The 22,807-nt window shown below is 43.3% G+C and overlaps 1 protein-coding gene and 1 long non-coding RNA gene across 2 annotated transcripts in view; one reads left to right on the top strand and one right to left on the bottom strand.

The window, feature by feature from the left end:
* The window catches only part of SPATA17 (spermatogenesis associated 17), a 273,405-nt gene that overhangs the window by 42,728 nt on the left and 207,870 nt on the right, over positions 1-22,807 (top strand). Inside the window, exon 4 of the mRNA XM_077282262.1 lies at positions 2,395-2,445. Within this exon, the coding sequence (XP_077138377.1) occupies positions 2,395-2,445 (51 nt within the window). The remainder of the gene's footprint in view (positions 1-2,394; positions 2,446-22,807) is intronic.
* On the bottom strand, positions 1,315-13,027 carry LOC143804305 (uncharacterized). Its single transcript, XR_013221009.1, has 3 exons — positions 12,962-13,027; positions 4,908-5,017; positions 1,315-1,576 (listed from the first exon to the last, which is right to left on the bottom strand). It is a non-coding gene; the product is annotated as an uncharacterized LOC143804305 (long non-coding RNA).

Below are 22,807 nucleotides of genomic sequence, written 5' to 3'. Positions count from 1 at the left end.
TCCGCCCGAAATTGAACGCTAGGAATGAAGTCGGAAAAGCAGGTGGTCTCGCAAATGGATGAGCTTTCTATTTTTTGGTTGTGCCTCCAGCCTTTATATGCAAATGCTTAGCGCTTCTGACCAGTATGGGCAAGAATTTACTGCTAGGTAATGGAGAGGAGCAAAGAGGACACAGGATCCTGGTCTAGTAGCCACATTGATGACCCAGTGGTGCAATTTGAATCTTGTGGATCCCAATGCACATTCGACAATGGGGCCATCAACTAACTCAGGTCAATTGCAACCCATCCACCTATTATAGTTGCACCCCTGAATAGACCAGAGCCCTGCTGGAAGCCCCTCTTCTGATCAGTCGCCCCAGCGCAACACCATGTCTGCATCTCATCACAACTTAGTTGCGTCAGGCCAACTAATTGAAATAGCTGGGGATGTTGGCACGTAGAAGAACGTTGTCAAGGCTCCTGTCTGGTGACCACGGACCACCAAAGTTCCCCTGGACAAGAGTCTTGCCAACATTTTTACTCAATTCTACTAAGCAGTACAGGACTGCCAACCATTGAAAACTCCCAATCTATTTGTGCGACGCATCATAAAGGCGATTAAGGCTGAGGCTTCACGGCAACATTGGCTGCAACACAACTTTGGCAGCACAATACCGGTAAATGAGGTCACAACCAAGATGCGACAAGCAAATAACTAAAAAATCCAAGACGGTTGGACTTTTTGTGACTTGCTTATTGCAGTACCCTCGGGGTCATAAGATGACCACATTCACTGGTATTGCCTGCGATGTAGCAGTGATACTTAGCTACAGGTTTCGCTCCCAAAGCCAATGTGCAGCACCAGTCTGAGGGCTCATTCAGATGTCAGATTTTTTTGTTCGAGGGCTATCCATGATTTTCACGATTAGCACTCGTACCTATGATATTCTGTGGGACCATTCACATGCCGTGAGATCCGCGGACAATTGTGGAGACATGTCCAACTTTGATCCAAGGGTTGGATCAAAGTCAGCAATGCAAGTCAATGGATCCGTGATTAAATCGGACCATGTTCGGATGACATCAGAGTGCGGAAAGATTTTCAAGGACTGTCAGAATGGAGAAGGAACAAAATTTTTTTTTTTCTTTTTAGTGTCTCCACCAGAAAAACGGACGACGCTTGTATCAAACTCTGATCAGAATAATCGGTCTTGTTTCTTTTGCACGTGTAAAAATAAGACATCTACATGAGCCCTTAAAGTCATGGTATTGAAAATCCTTTTTATTTCATTATCCTGTTACAGATCTAGTAGTTAGCGGGTTCCATATTCAGGCCTCAATCTAAGAAAGAAAAAAATAAAAATTAAGTACCGTAATACATATACAGATAGCTGATTTTAATAGAGAAGTGTAATACCTTATCTCGCCTGCGGGCGTGCTGTAGGGAAATGAAACACTTACTGTCTCGCGCACCCTCAGTTCACAGCTGCTCTCTAGGGAGCGGGACACTTTATATAAACACATATATTTGCACAGGTGCCACATTTTATTCCAAAATGTGCCATTAAACGCCAGGAAAGGAGGCAGCTCCGGCTCTAATGGATAAAGGGAACCGGAGAGGGAACGGCATCATTGTCTTCATTTGTAAATAACATATTGCAGCCAACTGTTTCTTAATTGCCCAGACTGTTGATAAATAATCCAGTCCTGCTGCTCTCCACAGACAATTTGCTTTGGATCGGGCTAAGGCAATTCAAATAACACTAATTATTTATGATTTTATGATGTTAAAATGAATATTAAATGAAACAAAATTCCCAAGGATTACTCGCATGGCGGCTAAGTACATAACATTTTGTACAGATGGTTGGAAGACTCATTTTTGCTTCATTGCCGCATACATATCCTTGAAGGATTCCGTCGGAAGACAGCCTATCTTTGAATTTTTCATTAAACCAGACGTCTTGAAATATGAATTCCTTTTATGTTTCTGCGAGTTTTGGGTAAGAGAACTCCGAGTGAATAAATCATACAATGCTACGTGTCACCAGGACTTGTGAATATTTCTGCAATGTTATTTTATCCTCAGTAGAGCCCCATTGATTATCAAACTCAGCGGAGAGCGTTTTATGATCATATATCTCCATTAGAGCCTACTTTGACTGCCATGGATTTCTTCTTCTTTTTTTTTTCTGGTTAAGCCTGCATTATGTATTAGCCGTCCCGTCTTCTCAATACCCAAAGTTTGATACGGCTTTCAATTATATATTACATATAGACTTTTTTTTTTTCTTATCTGCTATATGTTAAAAAAAAAAAAAAAAAATCAGAGGTGGCGTATGTGTGTGCCCGTGTGTGTGAGCGTCACCGGCCGAGACCTAAGCCACCCTTCTCCTCTTCTCTTCCTCCGCAGACGGCGTACTTTATTATGAAGATGAATTTCTACAATGAAATGGCTGTCAGGGTAAATATCTCTCTTCTTGTTACACAGATGAAAAGTCAATTGTGATCTGAATTTACTTTTAATAATGTAAGTAAACTAGACTAATGCCTACATGATCAAGACGAGGGCAAAATGGAAAATCTACAGAGTAGCCGTCACGGGGAAAAAAAGGAGTAGCGGACTGAACCGACAGCCGGACGCTTTAACTCCACCACCGACTTTGTGATTTTATTAAGTTTTTTTTTTAGTTTATTTAGAGAATTTCAGATTAGAAAGAAGCCAAATCCGAATCGTCTATTCTTAGTTATTATTGATAACTGGATAAAACTGCAAAGGGTTTGTAAAAGAAAGCATCACTGCTAATTTTCTGTAATTAAAAATAATCTCCGTTACCTGTAATCAAAAATTGGCCTCCTCTGCTGTTTTAACAGCGGTGGGCGGTCTCCTAGGCAAAGAGTGCAGCGCTTACAAGCTCTTTGCTGCAGATATTGTAAGTGCTCCTCTTATCGCTGGATTCAGTCTCTGCTTGCAGCATGGTTAAAGGGGTTGTCCGGCCTTAGGGTACAAGTCTCCAGTCACTCTCTGTGACTGCAGACTTGTGAATCCTCACAACATGCACGCTGCCAGCTGTGAGGATCCTCCAGAGTCGGCCTCTGAGAGCGTGCAGGCACCTGACCCCAAGTCTGTGATTTGCATACCTGCGGCACATGCCGACTAGACGTGCAATGCAAGTGAATTGATCGAGGCCGGACAAATCTAGTCTGCACGTGTGTGCGCTTTGAGGATTTACAAATCTGCAGCAGACTTATATCCTGAGACTGGACAACTCTTTTAAGAAGACAGCTAGGACTGCCATACCGCAGGCTAAACTTTCAATTTTCAGGAGCGAACCCCTAAGTTAGCAAACAGCCAGGAGGCGCTGGAGCTGCCGAAACTACAAGATGATAAAACCCTTTTAAAAGGTACGTTTGCAAATTTTTTCTTATCGCTCAAATTCATCAAAATGTAGAGGAAAACAAAGCAACTTTTCCATAAATGAATAAAAATCTAATTCCGTTGTAGGTATAAAGCTTTAATGGGGACCAATGTGTCTCCATGGTTACAGAGTGCAGACACAAACCTGGTGTCATTCCTCAATTCAAAATATCGGTTACTACTCCTGCACCTGCCACGTGCAAATGTAACCGGACAAGATCTTGTTTTGGGTGTATAACTCTAATGAAGAGCTTTGTGCAGCCATTGTACAGACGAGAATCAAACCTTATGTTGTTTCATTTATGTAACAGGGGGCCGCCCATTATGTGCTATAATACTTGTTCCTTTTTATAAGGCTGAGCTTCCTTTCCGCCTTCACAGACATCCAGGCTTAGGTGTAACTGCTAACTATGCCGCCCATTACAGCTTTCACCCTGTCCTCTTCATAAGCCATAGTGTATGGAAGAAGGGACTGAGGGGACTGCAGAGAATGGAAAGGGGACTGCAGAGAATGGAAGAGGGGACTGCAGAGAATGGAAGAGGGGACTGCAGAGAATGAAAGAGAGGACTGAGGGGACTACTGAAAATGGAAGAGGGAAGGGGACTGAAGAGACTACAAAGAATGGAAGAGATGAGGGGACAGAGGGGACTAAAGAGAATGGAAGAGAGGAGGGGACTACAGAGTATGGAAGAGAGGAGAGGACTACAGAGTATGGAAGAGAAGAGGGGACTACAGAGTATGGAAAAAAGGAGAGGACTACAGAGTATGGAAGAGAGAGAGGACTACAGAGTATGGAAGAGAGGAGAGGACTGAAGAATATGGAAGAGAGGAGGGGACTACAGAGTATGGAAGAGAGGAGAGGACTACAGAGTATGGAAGAGAGGAGGGGACTACAGAGTATGGAAGAGATGAGGGGACTACAGAGTAGGGAAGAGATGAGCGGACTACAGAGTATGGAAGAGAGGAGGGGACTACAGAGTATGGAAGAGAGGAGAGGACTACAGAGTATGGAAGAGAGGAGAGGACTGCAGAGTATGGAAGAGATGAGGGGACTACAGAGTATGGAAGAGAGGAGGGGACTACAGAGTATGGAAGAGAGGAGAGGACTACAGAGTATGGAAGAGAGGAGGGGACTACAGAGAATGGAAGAGAGGACTGAAGGGACTACTGAAAATGGAAGAGGGAAGGGGACTGAGAGGACTCCAGAGAATGGAAGAGAGGAGGCTGCTGAGAATGGAAGAGGGGACTACAATGAATTTAAGAGGGGACATTTAAGCACAACCCCGGAAGATTCCCCAAACACCTAGAAACACCAGGGTGTGGTTTTACTAAGCCTACCATTTTTGTGACATTTTAGGGGACTGTGCTGGCAAAATCGGGACTGTTGCCATGTCCACCATAGTATTACACTGCACAAGGTGTTCATGGAGACACGTGCATATACATAAGAGTTTTATACATAATTTAGTAAGAGACTGGTCGTCAATGTGCTCAGTTTAATTCCTACCTCGTATTTCGTCTACTTTTCTGACAACAAAGTCCAGGATTGGGAGCCATCTTCTGTCACTGCTTCTGGCTTGATGGATAGAGTCTCCCTGCCCTGATCTCCCCTAGGACCTGATATGAATTATTACTAATACCTATTCTGTTATAATGGGAGAAAATACACAAGAAGGCCTCTTTGTTTTCTGTGGGATGAGCCTTCCGCTATAATGGAAAAGCAATGCCGCGCTCTACACCTAGGAAGGAAAAACAATTATCGTTTCTCAATTGTAAGCATCCCCCTAAAAAATGCTCTACTTCATCCTTACTGTGGCGCCCCCTAGTGTCCTCTGGATTTTCTCTTAGAACACCCACCTACTGTGTTGAGTGGTGGTGGTCACACATTCTCCGTAAATCGGTCCCATCACTGATTCTCTTGTACACGGCTGGCAGAGAGCCTCTTGCTTTCTTGCAGCCGGTCAATAAGAATTGGCGCACCAACAGCTAGATATACAGGGGCATCTCACAAAGGTAGAATATCAATCAAGCACAGTGATACTGTTGTTACTTCACACTAGACCTCCAGCAGCTTGGATGGTGGCCTCTCCACTCTTCCTCCAGACTCTGGGGTCTTGATTTTCAAGGTCTAGTGTGAAGTCTCCACCATCAGTGATGGTTTGGGGAGCTATGTCATCTGCTGGTGTAGGTCCACTGTGTTTTATCAAGACCAAAGTCAGCGCAGCCGTCTACCAGGAAACTTTAGAACACTTCATGCTTCCCTCTGCGGACAAGCTTTTTGGAGTTGGATATGTCATTCTCCAGCAGGACTTGGCACCTGTCCACACTGCCAAAAGTACCAATACCTGGTTTACAAACAACAGTATCACTGTGCTTGATTGGCAGCAAACTCACCTGACCTTAACCCTATGAAGAATCTATGGAGTATTATCAAGAGGAAGATAAGAGACACCAGACCCAACAATGCAGACGAGCTGAAGGCTGCTATCAAAGCAACCTGGGCTTCCATAACCCCTCAGCAGTGCCACAGGCTGATTGCCTCCATGCCACGCAGCATTGATGCAGTAATTGATGCAAAAAGAGCCCCGACCAAGTATTGAGTGCATTTACTGAACATACATTTCAGTAGGGTATTTCGGATTTTAAAATCATTTTTCAAGCCGGTGTTATAAAGTATTCTAATTTACTGAGACAACTACTTTTGGGTTTTCATTGGCTGTAAGCCATAATCATCAACATTAACAGAAATAAACACTTGAAATAGATCACTCTGTGTTTAATGACTCTACACCGTGTTCCAAATTATTATGCAAATGACATTTTTCTCGGATTTTCCTAAAATGGTCGGTGCAAATGACAGTCAGTCTAATAAAAGTCATCACCCGTTAGAGCAGGGGTCCCCAACCTGTAGCTCGGGAGCCACATGTGGCTCACAGTCCCATGAATTGTGGCTCTCGGCTGCCTGTCAGCTTGGTGCATTAGCTCCAGTTTTAGCAAACAGGTATGAAGAGCACATCTCAAAATGGTGAATTTTATGAGCAGCCCTGTACAGAAGAGCAGATCTGGATGCACATATACCATAGCTCCCAACCGTCCCTCATTGTGCGGGACTGTCCCGCATTTGATGCTTTTCCCCGCTGTCCTGCACGGGACACTCTGCTCCCGCAAATAACACAGGAGAATTAGCCGTCACACACCCCCTTGTGTTAGGCCACGCCCCTTCCCCATGTTCCTGAGTCTTACTGTTAGGGCTTCCTGTGGCATGAAGGAGGCGCTGCCAGCGCTGGGCACGGGGTCATCTGCAGGACACGGACGTGGCGAGGAAGAGAAGGACGAGGAGCTGGATGTTGTGCAGGACGAGCAGGCACACCGACCCTCATGCCCCCGGTGTGTGCGGTGCCAGGTAGGTGTCAGCAGGATAATGAGCTGGAGTGGGCGTGCTCGGTAGCCATGTGCTGCAGCAGGCTGCTTGTTGCTCTGCTTGTAACAAAGGAAACTAGTTCTCACCGTGCAGAGAAATGTCTCCAGATTTACTGATCTGCACCTAATGAGGCTTTGTGCTGTCGCTGCCCCTCCATCACTGCCAGGGAAGCAACACATGCCCTGGTGAGGGCACCCGCAGGTGAGCGCCATGCAGCACTGGCAGAGGGCTCACACACCCCCTTCTCTGGACAGAAGCACGTGCCCTGGTGATGCGCTGCCTGTTATGTGTGGGGTCAGGAGGTGTTTACAGTGTGGATGTAGCAGAGCCATGTGTGTACGAGGTGTACGGAGTGGAGCTGTGTGTGTATGAGGTGTACGGAGCGGAGCCATGTGTATGAGGTGTATGGAGCGGAGCTGAATGTGTACGAGGTGTACGGAGCAGAGCCGTGTGTGTACGAGGTGTACGGAGCGGAGCGTGTGTGTACGAGGTGTATGGAGCGGAGCTGAATGTGTACGAGGTGTATGGAGCGGAGCCGTGTGTGTATGAGGTGTATGGAGCGGAGCCGTGTGTGTACGAGGTGTATGGAGCGGAGCCGTGTGTGTACGAGGTGTATGGAGCGGAGCCATGTGTGTACGAGGTGTATGGAGCGGAGCCGTGTGTGTACGAGGTGTATGGAGCGGAGCCGTGTGTGTACGAGGTGTATGGAGCGGAGCCGTGTGTGTACGAGGTGTATGGAGCGGAGCCGTGTGTGTACGAGGTGTATGGAACGGAGCCGTGTGTGTACGAGGTGTATGGAACGGAGCCGTGTGTGTACGAGGTGTATGGAACGGAGCCGTGTGTGTACGAGGTGTAGGAGCGGAGCTGAATGTGTACGAGGTGTATGGAGTGGAGCTGAATGTGTATGAGGTGTATGGAGCAGAGCCGTGTGTGTATGAGGTGTATGGAGCGGAGCCGTGTGTGTATGAGGTGTATGGAGCGGAGCCGTGTGTGTATGAGGTGTACGACGCGGAGCAGTGTGTGTATGAGGTGTACGGAGCGGAGCCGCGTGTGTACGAGGTGTATGGAGCGGGGCGCGTGTGTACGGAGCGGAGCCGTGTGTGCAAAGTGTACGGAGCGCAGCCGCGTGTGTAGGAGTAGCTATGTGTGGCCATTATACGGTACGAAGTATCATATGCGGCCAATATACAGTATGGAGCATCATGTGTGGTCATTATACAGTATGGAGCATCATGTGCGGCCATTATACAGTATGGAGCATCATGTGTGGCCATTATACAGTATGGAGCATCATGTGTGGTCATTATACAGTATGGAGCATCATGTGCGGCCATTATACAGTATGGAGCATCATGTGCGGCCATTATACAGTATGGAGCATCATGTGCGGCCATTATACAGTATGGAGCATCATGTGCGGCCATTATACAGTATGGAGCATCATGTGTGGCCATTATACAGTATGGAGCATCATGTGTGGCCATTATACAGTATGGAGCATCATGTGTGGCCATTATACAGTATGGAGCACTGTGTGGCCATTATACAGTATGGAGCATCATGTGGAGCCATTATACAGTATGGAGCATCATGTGGGCCCATTATACTGTATGGAGCATCACGTGGAGCCAGTATACTCTATGCAGCATCATTTGGGGCCATCATACAGTACGGAGCATCATGTGGGGCCATTATACAGTATGGAGCATCATGAGTGGCCATTATACAGTATGGAGCACTGTGTGCCCATATTTTTTTGTTTATAATTAATCTTTATGAAACAGTGTGATCAGCAGTGCTAAGTGGGTGTGGTTGGAACGTGGATATGGGTGTGACTAGTTATGAATGGGTGTGGTCAGAGGCGTGGCCTAAAATATGCCGTGGCGCACGTTGCGCGCCGCAAACTTTGTCCCTCTTTCCCGTCTTCAAAAGTTGGGAGGTATGTACAGTGGGGCAAAAAAGTATTTAGTCATTCAGCAATAGTGCAAGTTCCACCACTTAAAAAGATGAGAGGCGTCTGTAATTTACATCATAGGTGGACCTCAACTATGGGAGACAAACGGAGAAAAAAAAATCCAGAAAATCACATTGTCTGTTTTTTTATCATTTTATTTGCATATTATGGTGGAAAATAAGTATTTGGTCAGAAACAAAATTTCATCTCAATACTTTGTAATATATCCTTTGTTGGCAATGACAGAGGTCAAACGTTTTCTGTAAGTCTTCACAAGGTTGCCACACACTGTTGTTGGTATGTTGGCCCATTCTTCCATGCAGATCTCCTCTAGAGCAGTGATGTTTTTGGCTTTTCGCTTGGCAACACGGACTTTCAACTCCCTCCAAAGGTTTTCTATAGGGTTGAGATCTGGAGACTGGCTAGGCCACTCCAGGACCTTGAAATGCTTCTTACGAAGCCACTCCTTCGTTGCCCTGGCGGTGTGCTTTGGATCATTGTCATGTTGAAAGACCCAGCCACGTTTCATCTTCAATGCCCTTGCTGATGGAAGGAGGTTTGCACTCAAAATCTCACGAAACATGGCCCCATTCATTCTTTCATGTACCCGGATCAGTCGTCCTGGCCCCTTTGCAGAGAAACAGCCCCAAAGCATGATGTTTCCACCACCATGCTTTACAGTAGGTATGGTGTTTGATGGATGCAACTCAGTATTCTTTTTCCTCCAAACACGACAAGTTGTGTTTCTACCAAACAGTTCCAGTTTGGTTTGATCAGACCATAGGATATTCTCCCAAAACTCCTCTGGATCATCCAAATGCTCTCTAGCAAACTTCAGACGGGCCCGGACATGTACTGGCTTAAGCAGTGGGACACGTCTGGCACTGCAGGATCTGAGTCCATGGTGGCGTAGTGTGTTACTTATGGTAGGCCTTGTTACATTGGTCCCAGCTCTCTGCAGTTCATTCACTAGGTCCCCCCGCGTGGTTCTGGGATTTTTGCTCACCGTTCTTGTGATCATTCTGACCCCACGGGGTGGGATTTTGCGTGGAGCCCCAGATCGAGGGAGATTATCAGTGGTCTTGAATGTCTTCCATTTTCTAATTATTGCTCTTACTGTTGATTTCTTCACTCCAAGCTGGTTGGCTATTGCAGATTCAGTCTTCCCAGCCTGGTGCAGGGCTACAATTTTGTTTCTGGTGTCCTTTGACAGCTCTTTGGTCTTCACCATAGTGGAGTTTGGAGTCAGACTGTTTGAGGGTGTGCACAGGTGTCTTTTTATACTGATAACAAGTTTAAACAGGTGCCATTACTACAGGTAATGAGTGGAGGAAAGAGGAGACTCTTAAAGAAGAAGTTACAGGTCTGTGAGAGCCAGAAATCTTGATTGTTTGTTTCTGACCAAATACTTATTTTCCACCATAATATGCAAATAAAATGATAAAAAAACAGACAATGTGATTTTCTGGATTTTTATTTCTCAGTTTGTCTCCCATAGTTGAGGTCTACCTATGATGTCAATTACAGACGCCTCTCATCTTTTTAAGTGGTGGAACTTGCACTATTGCTGAATGACTAAATACTTTTTTGCCCCACTGTACATGTACTGGTCTTAGGGGTTTTGAGATTATTAAAGTACGGTACGCTGGAGACAAGATGACAACACCTGTCAGAGGAGGTGTTTGAACCTGGATGTGACAGTGTCTTGGGAATTCTTTATAGGCGAATACTGAATAGGGGGTATTGTAGGAACCCCTAGATCTTTGTATACTGCTTTGGGGTGATTGATTTTTGTGGAAAAGCTTTGGTTACCATTATACCTATAATGGGGCTTTGGTTGCACCTATTGTGAGGGGGGAAGGAGCTGAATGTGGCTCTCAAGGTCAGAAACGTTGGGGACCTCTGCGTTAGAGTATACATCGAATTTTATTGAAGAGACCTCCCAATGATAACAGTATAATCTCCAAAATGAATAAAAACTCACAATGCACTGTTCCAAATTATTAGGCACAGTAGAATTTCTAAACATTTGATATGTTTTAAGGAACTGAAAATGCTCATTTGTGGAATTTGGAGGTCACAGTCACTGAACAAAAAAGCTATTTAACTCCAAAACCTCCTAACAGGCCAAGTTACATGTTACCATAGGACCCTTCTTTGATATCACCTTCACAGTTCTTGCATCCATTGAACTTGTGAGTTTTTGGAGAGTTTCTGCTTGTATGTCTTTGCATGAAGTCAGAATAGCCTCCCAGAGCTGCTGTTTTGATGTGAACGGCCTCCCACCCTCATAGATCTTTTGCTTGATGATACTCCAAAGCTTCTCTATAGGGTTGAGGTTAGGGGAAGATGGTGGCCACACCATGAGTTTATCTCCTTTTATGCCCATAGCAGCCAATGACTCAGAGGTTTTCTTTGCAGCATGAGATGGGGCATTGTCAGCATGAAGATGATTTTGCTCCTGAAGGCACGTTTCTGCTTTTTATACCATGGAAGAAAGTTGTCAGTCAGAAACTCTATATACTTTGCAGAAGTCATTTTCACACCTTCAGGAACCTTAAAGGGCCCTACCAGCTGTTTCCCCATGATTCCAGCCCAAAACGTGACTCCTCCACCTCCTTGCTGACGTTGCAGCCTTGTTGGGACATGGAGGCCATCCACCAACCATCCACTACTCCATCCATCTGGACCATCCAGGGTTGCTCGACACTAATCAGTAAACAAGACTGTTTAGAAATTAGTCTTCATGTATGTCTGGGCCCACTTCAACCGTCTTCTTGTGGACACTGTTTAGGGGTGGCCGAATAGTAGGTTTATGCACCACAGCAAGCCTTTTAAGGATCCTACACATTGAGGTTCGAGGGACTCCAGAGGCACCAGCAGCTTTAAATAACTGTTTGCTGCTTTGTAATGGTATCTTGGCAGCTGCTCTCTTAATCCAATGAATTTGTCTGGCAGAAACCTTCCTCATTATGCCTTTATCTGCATGAACTCTATCTGTGTTCTGTTTCAGTCACAAATCTCTTCACAGTACGATGATCACGCTTAAGTTTTCGTGAAATATCTAATGTTTTCATACCTTGACCAAGGCATTGCACTATTTAACGCTTTTCGGCAGCAGAGAGATCCTTTTTATTTCCCATATTTCTTGAAAACTGTGGCCTGCTTAATAATGTGGAACATCATTTTTAAGTAGTTTTCCTTTAATTAGAATCACCTGGAAAACTAATTATCACGTGTTTAAGATTGATTTCAGTGATCCATTGAGCCCTGAGACACAGTACCATCCACGAGTTCATTTGAAAAACAAAACAAATAAATCTTTATGACACTTAAATCCAATTTGTATAATTATTTGGAACACGGTGTATATAATATATGAGTTTCACTTTTTGTATTGAACAACTGAAATAAATTAACTTATTGATGATATTCTAATTTTCTGAGAAGCACCTGTATTAGGTTAATGGTGGTAAGGAAGCAAAGGAACACCAAGGGGCGCCATGACAAGTTTGTAACAGCAGTATACAGTTAAATATTTTGTTTAAAGACCACCTGTGGCCTTTCCTGACATGTCTTGTGTTACGATAGTTTATGTGCACACGATCGGTAACCGCTGCGGGTTGGACGCTGCGTTCTTGTGCAGCGTCCAAATGTTATAGCATAGTGGATGGGATTTCAAGAAATCCTATGCCCACTATGTGTGCACAGACGCCCGCACTCTCCTGCGGAGATGGACATGTGGCACATCTTTCCAGACAGCAGCATGTCAATTTCTCTTGTTGGAGACGCTAATGCCCGCAAGAGAAATTTCAACCGTACAATGTATTGGATGCGGTGATTCCACACGGTTCAGTGAACACATGCGGATTCACCTGCATTTAATAGTCGGCACTGCTTTGGAATCAGACGACATGTGCTGCATCCAAAGGGCTGCCAATTCCTGAACGTGTGCACTTACTTATTTGGTCAGTATTTTACATCAGTATTTGTAAGCCAAAACCAGGAGTGGGTGATAAATGCAGAAGTGGTGCATATGTTTCTATTATAATTTTCCTCTATTTGTTCCACTCCTGGTTTTGGCTTACAGATACTGATGTAAAATACTGACCAAACACTGCTAGTGTGACGGCAGCCTTAGTGAGCTGAGATAACCATTCCTCTATTATTCCTCCTGTAAATTTACCTGTTGGTGGCGTGTCGTTACATATTCTTACACTGTACAATCTATGCTGTCAGTACCAGACTGTGCAGAACCCTTTGTCTAGGGCAAAGAACCCTGTGTCTAGGGCAATGTCCAGAACCCTTTGTCTAGGACAATGTGCAGAACCTGTTGTCTAAGGCAATGTGCAGAACCCTTTGTCTAGGGCAATGTGCAGAACCTGTTGTTTAAGGCAATGTGCAGAACCCTGTGTCTAGGGCAATGTGCAGAACCCGGTGTCTAAGGCAATGTGCAGAACCCTGTGTATAGGTCAATGTGCAGAACCGGGTGTCTAAGGCAATGTGCAGAACCCTGTGTCTAGGGCAATGTGCAGAACCCGATGTCTAAGGCAATGTGCCGAACCCTTTGTCTAGGGCAATGTGCAGAACCGATGTCTAAGGCAATGTGCAGAACCCTTTGTCTAGGGCAATGTGCAGAACCCTTTTGTCTAGGGCAATGTGCAGAACTCGGTGTCTAAGGCAATGTGCAGAACCCTTTGTCTAGGGCAATGTGCAGAACCGATGTCTAAGGCAATGTGCAGAACCCTTTGTCTAGGGCAATGTGCAGAACTCGGTGTCTAAGGCAATGTGCAGAACCCTTTGTCTAGGGCAATGTGCAGAACCGATGTCTAAGGCAATGTGCAGAACCCTTTGTCTAGAGCAATGTGCAGTACCCGGTGTCTAAGGCAATGTGCAGAACCCTTTGTCTAGGGCAATGTGCAGAACTCGGTGTCTAGGGCAATGTGCAGAACCCTTTGTCTAGAGCAATGTGCAGCACCCGGTGTCTAAGGCAATGTGCAGAACCCTGTGTCTAGGGCAATGTGCAGAACCCTTTGTCTAGAGCAATGTGCAGCACCCGGTGTCTAAGGCAATGTGCAGAACCCTGTGTCTAGGGCAATGTGCAGAACCCTTTGTCCAGGGCAATGGTTACACCCAGCATGCATTGCTTTTTCATGTTTATTGTAACATTTAATGAAACAGACAAGTGAGAAGTGTAGAAAATCCCCTGTTTAATTGTGGGACTACCCGTTTGATACTGAAAGTTACTGTCATTACAGATTTTTATTATTTTTTTTTTATATAGAATTGTTTTCTTGTCTGCTCATTGCCACCCTCAGTCATATGTTCAAATAGGAATAGGGTCAGAACAGATTGGAAATAATTACTATACAATAATTTTAGGCAGGGGCGCACATACTATTGGTGCAACCTATGCAAAGAGACAGGGGCCCAAGAGGTAAGGGGGCCACCGCTACCTCCCAAGCAGGTGGAATTGTGCATTAGGATGAGCTTTTAGACTGCAAAGGGCAAATATATAATTCTTGCACAGGGGTCCTGTCCTGTCTGTGTCAGCTACTAATATTAGGGCAAGTGCACAGAGAGGTTTTTGAGGAGTCTTTTGGGGAAAGTCTGCTTCGACAAACACCTGAAAAATCACTAAAAGAAAAATAACAATTGAAATATTCTAGCCAAGCACACCTGGCTAGTGATGGATACATGTTGACAGCATTACTCAGCTGTCAGGTTCCCTTTAAGGAAAAAAAAACTCTGCAAAAACGCTTGAAAAACTCTTCAATTCCGCTTTTTAGGAAACTTAAAACTCAAAAAAATCCCCATAGCGGTTCATTTCCTGGTGCGGTTTCCACTAAAACTAAAAAAAAACCTCTGTGCCCATAGATTTAGTATTTTATTGACCCCATTAACTTTATGGGCAGAAAAATGGAAGGAAAAAAAACAGAGAAAAAACTGCTATGACTGGACTGGATCTTTCAAGAGATTATTTCATGAAGATCACCACTTTTAGGCTACGTTCACTTTCAGGCTACAGTTTCATGAGATCATCCAGGGAAAAAACGTGGATGTGGATGGGATCGTCGGCAGAGCCATTCACTATAATGGGGCAGATGGAGTCGCTCCCTTTTCGGGACTAACCCTGCACGATAACATAGAATATTATATCATGAGGTTATTGGTAGAATCTAATAGAAACCATAAAATAGAAATCTAAGCAATGCACATAAAATAAAAGATAGAAACCAGGACTGCGCGCTGCCCTAAGATGTCTTAAGATGAGAAAGATGCTGGCGAGACGCAGAGAGGAGTACGTCCTTTCCCTTCACTTCAGATGTATCAGATAGCTGTAAACTAGACTGCGACATTGATTTCCAGTACTGGCTCCTAAAATAGTAAACACATTTCAATTGATAGGACGTCTGGATAAAGAGGACTTTATATATTACAGGGAGACGGCAGCACAGAATAGCAGAAATCCTTCTGAGCCTGAGAATGTGTCCTCGTTGAATGGAGGATATACTATTTATGCATCTTCATTATTGTAGTTCTTTATCTTTCCTTGTAAACTCAAAAAGATTTCAGTTTATTTTACAACTAAATTGAAAGATTGTGTGAGACATAAAAGGTGGAAATAGTTCTGAAATGATTCTTCTTGGTATGATTTTTCTACTTGACAAAAACCTGGTAACCTATCAAGGGTGTGTAGATTTTTAACATTGAATGTACAGTAGATAACATACAGTAGGTTCCACAATTCACAGCAGTCGTTGTTACAGCTCACTTCCACTCCTCCTGTTCAATGACTGATAACACCTCTATATACAGTAGATTACACAGGATCCACCATTCACAATAGGTGATGTCACAGCTCACCTCCTCCTCCTCCTCCTGTACAATGACTGATAACACCTCTATATACAGCATATAACAGGATCCATCATTCACAATAGGTGATGTCACAGCTCACCTTCTCCTCCTGTACAATGACTGATAGCTGTATATACAGTAGATAACACAGGACCCACCATTCACAATAGGTGATGTCACAGCTCACCTCCTTCTCCTCCTCCTGTACAATGACTGATAACACCTCTATATACAGCATATAACAGGATCCATCATTCACAATAGGTGATGTCACAGCTCACCTTCTCCTCCTGTACAATGACTGATGATAGCTGTATATACAGTAGATAACACAGGATCCACCATTCACAATAGGTGATGTCACAGCTCACCTCCTTCTCCTCCTCCTGTACAATGACTGATAACACCTCTATATACAGCATATAACAGGATCCATCATTCACAATAGGTGATGTCACAGCTCACCTTCTCCTCCTGTACAATGACTGATGATAGCTGTATATACAGTAGATAACACAGGACCCACCATTCACAATAGGTGATGTCACAGCTCACCTCCTTCTCCTCCTGTACAATGACAGATATAACCTCTATATACAGTAGATAGCAGGATCCACCACTCACAATAGGTGATGTCACAGCTCACCTCCTCCCTCTCCTGTACAACGACTGATAACACCTCTATATACAGTAGATAACACAGGATCCACCATTCACAATAGGTGATGTCACAGCTCACCTCCTCTCCTCCTGTACAATGACTGATAACACCTCTATATACAGTAGATAACACAGGATCCACCATTCACAATAGATGATGTCACAGCTCACCTCCTCCTCCTGTACAATGACTGATAACACCTCTATATACAGTAGATAATACAGGACCCACCATTCACAGTAGGTGATGTCACAGCTCACCTCCTCCTCCAGTACAATGACTGATAACACCTCTATATACAGTAGATAACACAGGACCCACCATTCACAGTAGGTGATGTCACAGCTCACCTCCTCCTCCTGTACAATGACTGATAACACCTCTATATACAGTAGATAACACAGGATCCACCATTCACAATAGGTGATGTCACAGCTCACCTCCTCCTGTACAATGACTGATAACACCTCTATATACAGTAAATAACACAGGATCCACCATTCACAATAGGTGATGTCACAGCTCACCTCCTCCTCCTGTACAATGACTGATAACACCTCTATATACAGTAGATAACACAAGATCCACCATTCACAATAGATGATGTCACAGCTCACCTCCTCCTGTACAATGACTGATAACACCTCTATATACAGTAAATAACACAGGATCCACCATTCACAATAGGTGATGTCACAGCTCACCTCCTCCTCCGGTACAATGACTGATAACACCTTTATATACAGTAGATAACACAGGATCCACCATTCACAATAGGTGATGTCACAGCTCACCTCCTCCTCCTGTACAATGACTGATAACACCTCTATATACAGTAAATAACACAGGATCCACCATTCACAATAGATGATGTCACAGCTCACCTCCTCCTCCGGTACAATGACTGATAACACCTCTATGTACAGTAGATAACACAGGATTCACCATACGCAATCGGTGATGTCATAGGTCACCTCCTCTTGTACAATGACTGATAAAATCACTATACATAGTGACTATACAACCCTGTTAAAATGACAGGTTTTTGTCATGTAAAAAAAAAAAGTCATATCAATATGAATCATTTGAGAACTTTTTCCACCTTTAATGTCATCCATAATCGGTACAAATCTTTTAAAAAAAAATAATAATAATAAGAAAACTAAAATAATGTAGTTGTATAAGTGTAAACACCATCTTAGCCATTCACATTTACACTCATGTTAGATTGTAGTCTGTAGACAGTTGCCATCATTTACAGGGATTCTGATTTGTGGGATTTTCTGACATTTTCTTAGTTGCATTTTACAGCAAAAACCATGCTCCATAAACAGCTTGCAGAACAGCAAGGGCATCTGTCACGTCTCTGTTGTTGGGTATCCCGGGACCAGAGGCTCCGTTCCTGTCCCTAATGCTAGGGGCTCCTTAGCTCGACCTGTTCGCTGGATTACTTCTGATGGTGAAGACGCTGGGGCCACGTGCCTTACCTTAGCTCCTGAATCTGCCCTCAGTCTGTACCCTTCCCCCACCCTGGGAAGAGGGGAGTAGTAGTGTACACCAACCAGACTAACAATGTAATACGAACATGGGTAACGAAAAGAACCAAACATACAAATATACTCACACAAACAGCAGAGGTAAACACCGGTAAGTGCAGGATGGGGTAAAAACAAAGTAGGAGAAGAAGGGAATTAGCACGCACCCAAAACTTCACAACAGTCTCGGGTAAATCCACCAAATGTCTTCTCAAACAACAACCACAAACCACCATCTCCTAACTATGCAGCATAAGCTAACTCTGGCAATGAGTGCTAGCCAGGACCTAGATTATATAGGAGATGGGAGGAGTAGGAGAAATCAGATGCTGCAGTCTTCTTGCTCCTCTTTGTAGCAGTAAACCCATGACAGCATCTCATTGTTGAAAATTAGACATATCATGCAACACTGTGAAGATGGCCATCAAGAGTATACTATGCATTAGCACACTGATTATTTCATCTGATAATTGTGGGACCTGACAATTTCAAAACCCTACAAATATGCTAGATTGTTATGTCATGAAGTATTAAAAAAACTCACTTGTGGGGGGAAAAGAACTTTAAGTGGAAACACGCAAAAAGAAAAACATTTTGCTGCAATATTTTCTTTTTTTTTTTTTAATTTGAGAAATCTCCTCTGTTTAAAGAGGACCTAAAAAGTGGCTGTTTTTTTTTTGCTCTTATTTTATTCCCGCTGCTCCTCTGAGTATTCTGGGTTTTTTTGTTTGTATTTTATTTTTCTAAAGCCGGCATATGGTTCCAAAGATTTGTAAATTTAACCCCTTAGGCTGTGTGCACACGTTGCTGATTTTTCGCGGTTTTTTTCGCGATAAAAACGCTATAAAACCGCAAAAAAAAAAGCATACAATATGCATCCCATCATTTAGAATGAATTCCGCATGTTTTGTGCACATGATGCGTTTTTTTCCGCGAACCTTTTGGTGACCTTTTAAAGGAAGGTGGGAGTGGTCACCACCCACATCAGCAGAACAAGCTGCAATGCAATTACACCAGCGGCCACCAGGGGAAAAACTGCATTAACCCCTGATGACCTGAAAGGTAAAAAGGTTTTAATCTGAGGGAAACCAGATCTGCTACAGATCCAAACATGGATCGTGACAGCCAGATGCGTTAGAATCGGCCTGGCGCCCGCATACTCCCCTTCAGTCAGCTCACACTCAGTCATCTGGGTAATTTTGCAATGCATCCTGGGAACGGAAGATGGCGGCAGCCGCGCGCGCATCGGGACAGCTTCACTGGACCCCGGCGGGTGAGTATATAACTATTTTTTATTTTAATTATTTTTTTTTACAGGGATATGGTGCCCACACTGCTATATACTACGTGGGCTGTGTTATATACTGCGTGGCTGCTATATACTACCTGGCCAGTGTTATATACTATGTGGCCTGTGTTATATACTGCGTGGGCTGTGTTATATACTGCGTGGGCTATGCTATATACTGCGTGGGCTGTGCTATATATTGCGTGGCCAGTGTTATATACTGCGTGGGCTGTGTTATATACTGCGTGGGCTGTGTTAAATACTGCGTGGCCTGTGTTATATACTACGTGGCTGCTATATACTGCGTGGGCTGTGTTATATACTGCGTGGGCTATGCTATATACTGCATGGGCTGTGCTATATATTACGTGTCCAGTGTTATATACTGTGTGGGCTGTGTTATATACTGCGTGGGCTGTGTTATGTACTGCGTCGGCTGTGCTATATATTATGTGGCCAGTGTTATATACTGCGTGGGCTGTGTTAAATACTGCGTGGCCTGTGTTATATACTACGTGGCTGCTATATACTGCGTGGGCTGTGTTATATACTGCATGGGCTGTGTTATATACTGCATGGCCTGTGCTATATATTACGTGGCCAGTGTTATGTACTGCGTGGACAGTGTTATATACTGTTTGGGCTGTATTAACGCATCGGGTATTCTACAATATGTATGTATGTATATAGCAGCCACATACTATATAGCAGAGGCCACGTAGTATTTGTCTGCTATATACTACATGGCTCCTTTATACTACGTGGCCTGTGCTATATACTATGTGGCTGCTATATACATACATACATATTCTAGAATACCCGATGCGTTAGAATCGTGCCACCATCTAGTTGTAAATAAAGACTTAAAATCTTAAATGTTACTGTAATTTATTGCTTAAGTGCCAGATTATCAAACTTTCTGGATTATATACTAGAATTAATAAAATCTCTGTATATTTATTTATATTTATTACTTATATTTATATATTTATTTATTACTTTTACTTTTTTTTTAAAGTTTGCCTCGTGATATTAAAAAGTTGAAATCATTTTGCCGGCATCTATTTTTTTTTATATCTAAACATGTAATGTTTACAGAAGTAACCTTTTTATATTTTTTTTTTTTTTTTAAATCAGTTCGTTAACCAGTAGATTTAGAATTAAATATTATTTTCCCTACATATAACAAAAAAGTAATAAAAATCCGATCTTTCTAAGTTCCTGTCTCTCCGTGAAGTTTGGACACCTTGATACGACCCTGACCTCCTCGGATACATTATTAGCACAGCAATAATAGCTTACCGGTGGAGAGCTCCTCGGCTTCTTTTTTGGAACAAACATGTTTCCATTTTATGAAGCATGTGTTGTTTTTCTTTTTCTTTTTTTTTTCTTTACAAAGATTTATTGTAGACGGCACAAGAAAAGTCCCACTACCCATTTATCTTTTGTTGCCCACATTTCTCTCCTACAGAGCTCCATGGCAGTGATGCAGCACCGGATATTTCTCTAGACCTCTATCTTTTTATCTTATTGGGAGTGCTATAAAACTAGTTGTAGTGTTTTTGACCTTCCCTGCCATGAGTTGCCTCGTCATTTGCTCAGCATTTGTTTCCTACGTCCATCCATGGTGTCGATGATTGCCATTTCAGTGCATCAAATATTATGTTTCGTGCTCCGAGAATATCTACTTTTAATCTGTTATCATGATTTCTTAAAGGGGGTTTCCATAGACAACTGGTGAGTTTAGACGTGAGTAAACTCCTAGAAAGGATTAAAATACACATGCATTCTCTTTTTTTTGATAATTAATTATCTATAATGATTTTACATAGCACAGTCTGTATTAAAAGCAAAAAATAAAAAAATTAAAAATGTTTCAATTCCCACACTGGTCACTAGGTCATTTTAGCCTCTAAAGTTTCTAATGTTTCAGGAAACAATACATGTGCCTAGCTACTATTGACTGATCTAATAATGCGGGATCATATGTTATCTACTGTATATAGAGGTATTATCAGTCATTGTACAGGAGGAGGAGGTGAGCTGTGACATTACCTATTGTGAATGGTGGATCCTGTGTTATCTACTGTATATAGAGGTGTTATCAGTCATTGTACAGGAGGAGGAGGTGAGCTGTGACATTACCTATTGTGAATGGTGGATCCTGTGTTATCTACTGTACATAGAGGTGTTATCAGTCATTGTACAGGAGGAGGAGGTGAGCTGTGACATCACCTATTGTGAATGGTGGATCCTGTGTTATCTATTGTATATAGAGGTTATCAGTCATTGTACAGGAGGAGGTGAGCTGTGACATCACCTATTGTGAATGGTGGATCCTGTGTTATCTACTGTATATAGAGGTGTTATCAGTCATTGTACAGGAGGAGGAGGTGAGCTGTGACATTATATAATGTGAATGGTGGATCCTGTGTTATCTACTGTATATAGATGTGTTATCAGTCATTGTACAGGAGGAGGAGGTGAGCTGTGATATCACCTATTGTGAATGGTGAATCCTGTGTTATCTACTGTATATAGAGGTGTTATCGGTCATTGTACAGGAGGAGGAGGAGGAGGTGAGCTGTGACATCACCTATTGTGAATGGTGGATCCTGTGTTATCTACTGTATATAAAAGTGTTATCAGTCATTGTACAGGAGGAGGAGGTTAGCTGTGACATCACCTATTGTGAATGTTGGATCCTGTGTTCTCTACTGTATATAGAGGTGTTATCGGTCATTGTACAGGAGGAGGAGGAGGAGGTGAGCTGTGACATCACCTATTGTGAATGGTGGATCCTGTGTTATCTACTGTATATAGAGGTGCTATCAGTCATTGTACAGGAGAAGGAGGTGAGCTGTGACATCACCTATTGTGAATGGTGGATCCTGTGTTATCTACTGTATATAGAGGTGTTATGGGTCATTGTACAGGAGGAGGAGGAGGTGAGCTGTGACATCACCTATTGTGAATGGTGGATCCTGTGTTATCTACTGTATATAGAGGTGTTATGGGTCATTGTACAGGAGGAGGAGGAGGTGAGCTGTGACATCACCTATTGTGAATGGTGGATCCTGTGTTATCTACTGTATATAGAGGTGTTATCAGTCATTGTACAAGAGGAGGAGCTGAGCTGTGATATCACCTATTGTGAATGGTGGATCCTGTGTTATCTACTGTATATAGAGGTGTTATCAGTCATTATACGGGAGGAGGTGAGCTATGATATCACCTATTGTGAATGGTGGATCCTGTGTTATCTACTGTATATAGAGGTGTTATCAGTCATTGTACAGGAGGAGGAGGTGTGCTGTGACATCACCTATTGTGAATGGTGGATCCTGTGTTATCTACTGTATATAGAGGTGTTATCAGTCATTATACAGGAGGAGGTGAGCGGTGACATCACCTATTGTGAATGGTGGATCCTGTGTTATGTACTGTATATAGAGGTGTTATCAGTCATTGTACAAGAGGAGGAGGTGAGCTGTGATATCACCTATTGTGAATGGTGGATCCTGTGTTATCTACTGTATATAGAGGTGTTATCAGTCATTATACAGGAGGAGGTGAGCTGTGACATTATATAGTGTGTATGGTAGATCCTGTGTTATCTACTGTATATAGAGGTGTTATCAGTCATTATACAGGAGGAGGTGAGCTGTGATATCACCTATTGTGAAA

This window comes from Ranitomeya variabilis, chromosome 2 (assembly GCF_051348905.1).
Source record: "Ranitomeya variabilis isolate aRanVar5 chromosome 2, aRanVar5.hap1, whole genome shotgun sequence".
NCBI lineage: Eukaryota > Metazoa > Chordata > Amphibia > Anura > Dendrobatidae > Ranitomeya > Ranitomeya variabilis.
Note: the sequence above shows the minus strand (reverse complement) of the source record. Positions and strands in the feature narration are given on the sequence as shown.